This window comes from Cnephaeus nilssonii (assembly GCF_951640355.1).
Source record: "Cnephaeus nilssonii genome assembly, chromosome: 15".
Taxonomy (NCBI): Eukaryota; Metazoa; Chordata; class Mammalia; order Chiroptera; family Vespertilionidae; genus Cnephaeus; species Cnephaeus nilssonii.
Window position 1 is genome coordinate 42,592,584 of NC_137086.1, and position 10,878 is coordinate 42,603,461.

Below are 10,878 nucleotides of genomic sequence, written 5' to 3' on the forward strand. Positions count from 1 at the left end.
CCTTCATAATGTTAATAATTTATTTGAGCAGCTTGGTTCAAATGTATCTATTTTATATATTCCCTATCTTCACTCTTTTCCTCACATCTCCCCCTCCCCCCTGCCCTACCTTCCAAGAACCAAACTGGATGGGCAGTAAAAGCTAAACGCCCCTTCTCTGGGTCAAGGTCAAGGCCAAGGCCAAGGCCAAGGCCAGTCTCCAGGCGTCCCTCCTTCCCCAGCCGCTTCTGGATGCTCCAGGTGATGCACATTCACGCACGTGCAGCAACACAGCGGGGCAACAGTCTACGTGGCTCACGGGCAGTGCGCACGCGCGAGGCGGGGCCGCCAGCACCTTCCGGGGCCTGAGGGGCGGGCAGCACGATGACGCGTCCGGCGGGTCCGCCCGGGACACCCCTCTCTGGCTCCTCCGCTGGGGAGCCGGTGCCCATCTCCGGAAGCAGGGGCCAGGCGTTGGGGCGGGGCCTGCGGGGCCCGGAGCCGCAGAGGAGCGCCCTCGTCCACCCCGGGAGTCCCGCCGGGGCAGGGCCGTCCTGCGGCTCCGGCAGCGGGCGCCACGCCCCCCGCGCGCCCTGGTGTCAACTGGCCCGCGCGGGCGTTCACGTGACGCGGGGCGGTGCCGAGTGGGCGGGCGGGCGGGAGGGTAGCAGACGGCGCGACCTGCGGCGGCGGTAACCTCAGCATGGCCGCGCTCTACGGGGGTGTAGAGGGGTGAGTGCGGCCGCGTGGAGGGAGCCCGGGAGGGGCGTCCTGAGAGCGGCTTGGACCTGCCCCTGCCCGAGGGCGGGGCGGAAGGAAGGCCGTGGACCGGCTGGTGGCCTCCCGCCCCCGAGACCGGCCACTTTGGGCTTTTGGGCTGCGGGGCCTTGCACGCGCGGCGGTGCCTTTGCTCGCGCGGGTGCGTGTCTTGCAGGGGCTCTGCTTGTGCCACGGCCCCACCCGGGGGGGGGGTCCTCCTTTGTGTTTCACGGCGGGACCACGCCCCTTTCTCCCAAGAACGACCCACTCCTCTGTTCCCTGCTGGAGATGCCCCCTTTCCCCACTCCCGACCCCATGGAGAGTTTTGCAGAACAGGTGTCAGGTGTGAAGTTGCTGGCCTGGGGGATGGGGAGGGAGAGTGTGGTGGAAACCGGGACAGAGATCTTTGCCAGAGGGTGTATCTGGGAGCTGGGGCCGCTGGAACCGGAGTGCTAGCCCGGCCTGATCCCTGAAACTCCTTTTTCTTGTCAGCACTCCAGGCTCCTGACCCTGGAAAGAGCCCTGTTTTTCTTGCATTTTTCCTGCTCAGAAGATTGTCTCCTGGACTTTTTGTAATAGCTCTTCTCCTCGGTATTAATATAGGCAAGACTTTTACCCAATATAGGCATCAGTTACCACTGGTGTATAAAGTGAGAAGAGAGATGAAGGAGATGATCGCCAAGTCTCCTGCCAGTGACAACATTCTCTGAATCTGGGTGCATCAAATCAGAGCATAATAGAGATGGCTGTTGTCTCAGTTTTGAATCTGAATTGGATTGCTTACATGGCAGCCACATCTCTGCTGACTCATGGACCCCAATATGTTTTTTTCACATGCATTGTTAAAGTTGATCTTCCCCATCCTGTAACTATTGCCCTTTTTTAAAACAAACAAACAAACAACAACAAAATAACCCCCAAAAAACTAAGTACAAGAGTTTGGATTCATCCCTGTTATATGTATAAGATATGACCCTTCCCCCTCCCTCCCCAGTTTGTCAAGAGATCCTTTCCCATTTTGAATCTCATGCATTAACTTCCCCTTGAAACGTCTTGTCATTTTTTTAAGTTTTGTCAGCAGGTCTTCAGTCTCAAAAGTACTGGTCGGTATAGAAATATACAGCACACCACCACAGACCTCCCTCCAAACTCCCATTTCCCCCAGTAGTAAGCATTTGGCCGTTGAGTTGCTCAAGTGGGTATAAACTCCCTGCCACCCGGTCAGTGTTCCTCACCAGGGTGTCTTAAAGACCTTGGCAGCTGGGGCTGGATCTTGAAAGGCAGCCTTTAGCTTTTGTGAGAAGCAGAGAGATATGCCATTCCCTTTAGCGAGTGTTGCCTGTGCTAGGGATGAGGATAAGTGATCTGGAACTTGTAGTCTAGTGAGAGGCAGACAGAAGAACACGGAATACACTCAATACAGAGGAATCCTTAAAAGTTATGGGGGCACTGACTTGGCTTAGCTAATGGAGCTATGTGAGTGGCCCACACAGCAGAGGTTTCAAGGACTAGCTGATGTATAAGTAGGGCCTTGCAGGACGAGTAGGATATCCCCAACGGAAGCTGAGCAGGACTCCCTTACAGTCCAGGAGCACAAACAGCCACCAAACCACAGAGGTGGGCGTGGGGATGGTGACTGGGTTTACTGAAGCCGTCTCTGTCACACGGGCTCTGTGACAGGGACTGCACAAGCTTACCTGTACCTTTTTCTGAGAAGACTTGTGTTCTGTAGGGGAGGAACACGGTCCAAGGTCCTTTTACTCTCGGAGGATGGGCAGATCCTGGCAGAAGCGGATGGACTCAGCACAAACCACTGGGTAAAGGCCACACTGAGGGGCTTGGCTGTGGTTTTATTCTCTGTAATTCCTGGTCAGGTGTAGCAGCCTGTAGGGGCAGCACAGGTGTGCAGGCCTTTGTAACTCCTCCCTCCCTTGACTGGGGCTAGCTGATCGGGACAGACAAGTGTGTGGAGAGGATCAACGAGATGGTGAGCAGGGCCAAGCGGAAAGCAGGAGTGGATCCTCTGGTGCCTCTACGAAGCTTGGTGAGTCTGGGGTAGAGCCTGGGAGCTACAGTAAGTCACCGCAACCCTGGGAAAGCGGGTTTGAACTAGATGAGTCTGATGACCTGGACTGCAGAGGTCAAGACCTTGGAGGGCTATTCTCTGGTCTAGAAACTCGCATGCTCTCATCTATTCTTGTGGCTTCAGTTGTCATCTACAAGCCATAACAATTGGAAGAGCACCGGGCTCCGGAGAGCCACTGCGACCTTGGTTTGTCACTCAACATCTCTGTGACCCTCATTTTCCTCATCTGGAAAGTGCAGATAACAGTAGCTGCCTCAGAGTTGCTGGGAAAGGAAAATGACATGACACACTCTGAAGTGGTTAGCGGAGACCCTGGCCCATAAGCACTCACTAAGTGAGCTCTTCTTCCCAGCGCAGGCCTCTCTCCCAAGTTGCTGAAGCCCCGGCTTCTCCCTGGACATGTCCTCAGTGAGATGTTCGGCAGGCACAGCCAAACCCCGTGTGTTCCCCACCAAGCTCGTCTCTCCTCAGCTTGCTCCTCTGCCTGATTTCTCTGTTAAGGGCACTGCTGTCATCCTAAGCGCCAAACTTGGCATCGTTGAATCCCCTCTCTGTCCATTCCCAGTCCAGATTCTTCCTACAGCCACAACCTTCCAAGGGGTTAGCATGTGGGGTGGAAGGAAGACTGGGGCTGGATAAGCAGGGCCCAGATGTAGGGCAGGGGGCAGGTAGCAGGAGGGGTGGGGGTTGAGAAAGGAGCTGGGTCTACACCTTGCTCACTTGCTCACCTCCCCCGTGGCCTAGGGCCTGTCCCTGAGCGGTGGGGAGCAGGAAGACGCGGTGAGGATCCTGATGGAGGAGCTGAGGGAACGATTTCCCTACCTGAGCGAAAGCTACGTAATCACCACCGATGCCGCTGGCTCCATCGCCACAGCTACGCCGGATGGTGAGGAGGTGGAGGGAGGGGTGAGGTTGAGAACTGTTTTTCTTGGGAAAGCTTCTTAGATGTAGCTGGGAGAATCTGTCTTGCAAATATCTGGAAGGCAACCTCCATCATATCCCACCCCCCTTTAATTAGCTTAAGTCCCTGCCAGTGCAAAGACTGGACAGGAGGGAGGGCAAGAGGGTATTTGATGAGAAGCAAAACATAAGACTCCATCCCAAAGGAAGCAGGTCCTGAGGCTGGCTGAGGAAAGCAGTAAATGCTGAGAAACAAACAAACAAACAAAAAAAAACAAACAAAAAAAGGAAGAGGAGCTGATAGGAGTGTAAAAAGCATTGGTACCACAAGATTGGCATATTGATAAGGTGGTTTAGGCTATTGAGTATTACTGTGAATAGGATTTAGCACCATCCCTGGCATATAGTAGGTACTCAGTAAAGCAGGTAGTCACTTGAAGGCTGGCTGGGCAAGGGGACACAGGCTCATATTCTCTCTGTCCCCAGAGAAGGGCTCTATGCGATTGGAGTTTCTCTGAGAGCCGGTCCCCTCACCTTCAGCAGGAAACTAGCTCAGTTTTCTCTGCAAGGCTGGGTGGCGATCCCTGGCCCGGGGCTGGCTTTTGTCCTTTATTTGGTTGGAAGCTGTGTGCAGTGCGTCGGCCACACTGAGCCCCCTGTGCCCTTTCCCCAGGTGGGATCGTGCTCATCTCTGGGACAGGCTCCAACTGCAGGCTCATCAACCCAGATGGCTCTGAGAGTGGCTGCGGCGGCTGGGGCCACATGATGGGGGACGAGGGCTCAGGTGAGCTCACACCGACTGGGCCTGGCTCAGGGTCCTGGACCCTTCCCTCCCTGCAGCTCTCCAATCTTCTCTCTTGCCCTCAACCTGCTGACCCCTTGGGGCTTTCTGGGGACAGCTCCTGAATCGGATGGTCCTGAGTACAAAACGGTGACAGAGCATAGAGATGCACATGCTGGACAAGTGGCTGCCTTGCTCTTCAGCAGTGATTTGCACCCAGGATTCAGGTTCATGCCTCAGCATAATAGCTGTTGACGACGTGTGTTGGCTTTGGAGCCCTGGGGAGGCATTGACACTCTGAAGGTTAAGGCCATAGAGGCCAGCAGATGCTCTACTAGTCTGCTAATGGGAAAGGGGTATAGATGCTTCTCCCGCTATCACATCTTTATAGGCAGCAGGTGTACGTTTTCATAGGGGCCCTTGGGGTCCAGTTCCTAGCAGCTGGTGTGACACAGCGTCACCTGTTCTGTCTTCCCCTTCCAGCTTTCCCTTATGTGATCCGTCAGATACAGTTTAATTAGAGGCCCCCTGTCTGGGAATCGGGGCACCTAACTTGCTATCGTATACATGCTGACTGCTAACCCTGTGTAGGTCAGGTTCCTTCCCTGTGAGCTAGGGGAGATTGCCCCATCTTCTAGCCCCCTCTGCTCTCCACAGCCTACTGGATCGCACACCAAGCAGTGAAAATAGTGTTCGACTCCATCGACAACCTAGAGGCAGCTCCTCATGACATTGGCTACGTCAAACAGGCCATGTTCAACTATTTCCAGGTACTCCCCCTGCCCCTGGTAAACATGCACACCTGGGTAGGGCAGTGGGCGACTGAGCAGGAGTGATGCAAGAGAGGGACTGGGTGAGCAAAAGGGAAGTAGGGTGAGTCGTGGGTCAGAGCTAGAGGATAGAGAAGGCATAGGTGAGGACAGGATTTGGATAGATATGGCGGTACATTCCAGGAGGGTATCAGGCATGAGGGAGGAGTAGGTTAGGGATAGGCGGTTAGCCACACTGCATTCTTGGGCAGCTAGACCCTGCTGGGAGGTGAAGGCAGATGACATTCTAAGCTGGAATGAGAAGTGCAGAGTGAGATCAGGAAACAGTGCCCACAGACAGAGACCGGGTAAAGTCTGAACAGAGATGTGAGACTGGGCTGTTTCGGCCCGTGTGGGTCAGGGAGAAGAGGCTTTAGGAGGTGGACTGGGAGAGTTCTTAGGGAGGTGTGGCCTCCTCCCCAGGCTATCAGGGATTGCGTTTCCTTCTTGTCTCAGCTGTGCTTATTTGTAGTGGGTTTGGAAACAGCTGAATTTATCTGAGCCAGAGGTAAAAGGTGGCAAGAGGAGAAGGAAGAGAATGTTGATGTAATAGACATCTCTCTGAGTGAGGGCCACTTAGGTGAGCTGGGGATGGGGTCAGGGAAAGAGATTAGAAATATAGGAGGTAGGACCTGTATTTTCAAGGCTCATAGGTTGATGATTATAGAGAAACTGGCCTAGGCCAAGCTGAGGAATAGGAATAGCAACTGCTATAGGAAGTGGAGGTAAGGTATGCTGACTCAGCAATTGATTCTAAATCCCAGTGATTTAGAATCAATTGCTGAATCATTTTTATAAGGTCATTATAAAGAGTAAATAAGTAGTCTTTATAACATGAGTAATACATTGCTGTAGGAGCCCAAATTTTAGCCCCTCTTCTTCCATCTTAGTGATGTATCTGGGCAATCCCTGGTTCCTCAGGACCTTCAGAGGTGTTACTGGTGTGTTAAGTTTGTCGGGATAGAAGAAGGACCTTCTGTGGCCAAATGCATTTGGGGAAAACAAACAGATTTCTTGGTTCAGGACTTCTCAGAGCCTTTAACTTGCTAGTGTGCACTGTGAATCTCTGAGGGAGAGTTACAGTGTGCAGTCTTTAGATTCCTTTGATCAAATGAATCTGTTCACGAGCACCTCGGGGACCTACAGAACACACTTTGGTGAGCAGAGATCTGTGCTCTGTCCAAACTAATCTGTAAGGAGCAATGGAGCGTGTGTTGGGAGAGCAAAGAACTTTTCTTAAATGAGAAATCTCAAATCCTTGCATTCTCTAGAGCTTAAAAGAACAAACGTTCCACTTTTTCCAACAGTAGAGACATGAGGCAGGTCAACTTGGATGGGCAGACTGAGAATTTCCTTTGCTTCTGATGACTATCTTGTACCTTTTCTCTGCCTCTCAGGTGCCAGATCGGCTAGGAATCCTCGTACACCTGTATAGGGACTTTGATAAATCCAGGTTTGCTGGGTTTTGCCAGAAAGTTGCAGAAGGTACTGGTGGTGGGACAGGGTTTTATCTGGCTTTGTTTTCCCATAAGACTTCCCAGGTGGGAAGGGGGCCGTAGTGGAGTAAGGCTCAGATGGGGGCTGGAAGCCAGTTTGATCTCCCTTGGACCGAGTGACCTCAGTTCTCTGCCACCATGGGCGTTGGGGTGAGGCAGAAGGACACACAGTTGTACTGACAGTTGTTTTATACGACCTGTTTCTCTGGACAGCTATTATGGCTTGTGCAGGCTGTATGTCCGTTTCTGAGAAATTTATGAAGCAGTTGTCCTTTGAGCAAATCTATAACTTTTTTTTTTTTTAAACCAATGATACCCGAAGAACTAGAGGACCCTGGAGCGGTTAGGCATGTTTGGTTGGGTGTCAGGAGTAGCCGAGCCATAGGGCTTACTTGTCTGCACGTTACTCTTTCTCCACTGTATGGTCCACACTTCCTTCACTTGGATTCCTGCAGCCTCAGGGCATTGGCGGATCCTGCTGGCCTGAGGCCCCTGCAGAGCAGAGCTGGGAAGGGACTGACCAATAGCAGGCAGTTGAAGGAGGATGGGGGGACCTGATAGGAGCACCAGCCAGCTGCTCAAGTAGAGTCCTGGGTCCCCAGAGCTGAGACCTTCTGGGACAGACTCAATAACTCCGTGTAAGCGGAGTGTGAGCCGGGTGCCAGTGTGCTTCTCTAGTGGGGGGCATCCCTTCTCAAGTGCCTAGAACGAGCCACCTCCATCCAGGACACCCCACCTGGGGAGAAGCGCCTGGTAGGGGTGGGGGAAGTAAGGGTGGAGTGGCAGGTTTGGAGGCTTACTTGCCTGCATGCCCTGAGGTGGGCATCATTCCTGACTTAGACCTAGCTGTTGGTGCCCTGCACCAGAGAGTGAGAACTGAGCACTGGCAGCTCCTTGGGTACTCACTGCGCCCCTCCTCCTTCCCTCCCCCAGGTGCTCAGCAGGGAGACCCCCTCTCCCGGTACATCTTCAGGAAGGCTGGGGAGATGCTGGGCAGGCACGTGGTGGCAGTGTTGCCTGAGATTGACCCGGTGAGTTGAGGTGGGAGCTGCTCGGCCAGGTGTGGCCCTTTCCCACAAGGGGTGAGCCAGTCCCATCAAACTCTGTAAATTGGATATGATTTTAAATGGAAACTTGGGTTTGAGAAAAATTCTGTAGAATGTCTATAACACAAGGAAGTTCTTTGGTCCAGTACCTCCTGTCTGTGGCTGGTCCGGAATCTTCCTTTATATGTAGTGCATTGGTTCAAGGCGGTAATGTGCTCCCCGCTTTCAGTCATGTTTCTGCCCATTTCCCTCTCTCCTTGCTCCTTCCTCTATTGCTGCTCAATGCTTTTTCCGTTCCCCTCTCTCCCTTGCCTTTGTGCATCTCCCTATTTTCCTTCCTCCCCCCGCCCCCTTGAGTTCACCTCTGGTTCTTGACTAGTGGCGTGTAAGTGGGATAGGGAGCCCTCGTTTTAAGATTGTCCCCTTCAGCATCGGAGACTTGGTCACCCCACTGTCCATTTCTGCACTCTGGCCAGGTCTTGTTCAAAGGGGAGATTGGCCTCCCCATCCTGTGTGTGGGCTCTGTGTGGAAGAGCTGGGAGCTGCTGAAGGAAGGTGAGTGTGCGTGTGAGAGCGGGGGGGAGGAGGAGGGCGAGGGATGATGCGGGAAGGGGTGGCTCAGGAAAGCTCTCTGCTCCAGGGAGGACTTGGGACCTCCGGCCACTGATGCCTCAGCTCCAGGCCCTCAGCCTTCAGTCTGCCAGGGAGCCCTCTTACAAGGTCCCATCCAGCTTCTGTGAATTCTTAAAAAGATGTTCTTTTCCAAAGGATTTATTAAATAACTCCATTTTTTAAAAATTAAAGACAAATCTAACTTAAAGTCAGAGCTTCAGACCAGCATGTGGTGAGGTCCCTAGTCTCAACAGTGCCCTTGCCGCCTTGCCTTGGGCAGCTCTGGTTGCAATAGGCGTCCTGAAGTAGCTGAAGGACCCTTGCTACCTTGGAGTTCCGGCATCAGGCCCTGGGGACAGCTGGCTCCAGTACCCCACAGTCCTCACTGGGCTCACACACTGGTGTACCACCTGTTGGGGATGTGGCTTGTGGGTCCCCTAGGACCTGTACAGGAATACCTCAGGGCGTGGGCCTCTTTCCTCGCTCCTTGTCCCCACCCTGGTCTCCTTTCATCTGTCCTCTGCACTCTTTTCCTCCAGGTTTCCTTTTGGCGCTGACCCAGGGCAGAGAGATCCAGGCTCAGAACTCCTTCTCCAGCTTCACCCTGATGAAGCTCAATCACTCCTCCGCCCTGGGCGGGGCCAGCCTCGGGGCCAGGCACGTCGGGCACCTCCTCCCCATGGACTACAGCGTCAATGCCGCTGCCTTCTACTCTTACACCTTCTCCTAGAGGGCTGGCCCTGGCCAGTGGACAATGGGTGCTGGGAGGGAATGGGGCTATTTTTCCCTTTTTCTTTTTTAAAGGAAAAACATAGAAAATAAATGCACTTTACCCACTCCCCAGTTGGATTGTGTTGTGAAGCACACTTGCTATGGACATTCAGTGCACCTGCCTGCAGGTGGCCCAGAGGGCTCGGGAATGGGTTTAGCCCCACCCCCAGGGGCTTGGCCTGTGGATTACAGTGCTTGCCCTGCGGTTGGCCTTATAATTTATCTGTGTGCCACCCCTCCCCCCGTGTTAGCATACTCCTGCTGCTGCTGCCAGTTAACCTGTGTCCTCAATTTTCTGTCAAAGTGGGTAATGATCTCTGCCAGAGCATTTCAGTGGAACTAAATGTTCTCCAGGCAAAACATTACCGGGAATAACCTTAGACATACCACACCCTCTCCTGAGAGTACCACATAGAATTTAGGGGACAGGGTGCAAATCTCCTCTGGGAGAATTGGTACTTAGGGGTGAGCAGCGCATTTTGCAGTTTTCTGTGTAAATGGAGTCCTTTGAGAGGTTATGAGGATGGCTGAGATCCAAGGCCAACTAGATACAGTTTAACCAGGTGCCTACCTATTCTGGGACTAGCCTGGCTCTGGTTACAGCACGACACTTTGCATCTGTTGTGTAGCACCGGAAAGGTGAACATCAGTGAAGAGCAGACATGATTCCTGTCCTTGAGATAATGTAGTTTGACAAGGCCAAAGTGTCCTGTTCTGCCGACTATACTGCTTAGTGAAGGCTGAAGTCCTTAATAGTGGCTGCCTCTCTAGGTATTTTAGAGTGTAAGCTGTTAGAAGGCATGGATTATGTCTGGACATCATTTCTCAAACTTAATGTATCAGTTATTCTAGAACTTGTTTTAAACCCAGATTTCTGTTTTCTTCCCCCTCTATAAGGTATCTGATTCAATAGGTCAAAGATGAGATAGGGAATTTTCTATTTTTAAAACATTTTTTGTTAATCCTCATCCAAGGTATTTTTCCATTGATTTTTATTTAGGAAGAGTAGAAGAGAGAGGGAAAGACAGAAACATCAATGTGAAAGAAACACATCAATTGGTTGCCTCCTGCACGCCCCCCGACCAGGGCCTGGGCCAGGGAGGAGCCTGCAACCAAGGTACGTGCCCTTGACTGGAATTAAACCCGGGACCCTTTAGTCTGCAGGCCGACGCTCAAACCAGCCAGGGTGAGATAGTGAATTTTCATTTATTCTAAACACCTTTTGTCATTTCTGCTGCAGAGGTCCAGGATCTGCATTTGCGTGAGCTCTGCCCTACAGCTTTTGAATTCTGATTAGGTCCTTGAAGGGGACTTGATACTTGTTTCCCAAGCCGGATGACACTTATTTCGTAGTGTATAAGAGAATGGCAGCAGCTCTCGCCCAACATAGTAAGGTGGAGCTTTGAGCAATGAGAACTCAAGCCAAGTCCCTTCTGAAGGGACAGCCAGACATCTTTGCATCTAGCTGTGGTTCAACCCACTGGCGTCCAGCTCTCAGCAAGTCTAATACATCATCTGGTAAAGAGCTGGCAAAGAGAATAGGGACACACTGGAGATGCCTTTGCTATATTTCTTTGTCCTAATAACACTGTTAATGAGCACTGAGCATTGGAGAAGATTTTTACATGTCAAGATCAAG

The 10,878-nt window shown here is 52.4% G+C and overlaps 1 protein-coding gene across 1 annotated transcript; it reads left to right on the top strand.

Moving 5' to 3' along the window:
- Positions 1-653: 653 nt before the first annotated feature.
- NAGK (N-acetylglucosamine kinase) lies at positions 654-9,311 on the top strand. Its single transcript, XM_079792828.1, has 10 exons — positions 654-711; positions 2,471-2,555; positions 2,684-2,782; positions 3,569-3,710; positions 4,398-4,508; positions 5,163-5,275; positions 6,712-6,799; positions 7,744-7,841; positions 8,333-8,411; positions 9,008-9,311. The coding sequence occupies exons 1-10, from the start codon at positions 683-685 to the stop codon at positions 9,196-9,198; spliced, it is 1,035 nt and encodes a 344-aa protein (XP_079648954.1). The 5' UTR covers positions 654-682; the 3' UTR covers positions 9,199-9,311.
- Positions 9,312-10,878: the final 1,567 nt, after the last annotated feature.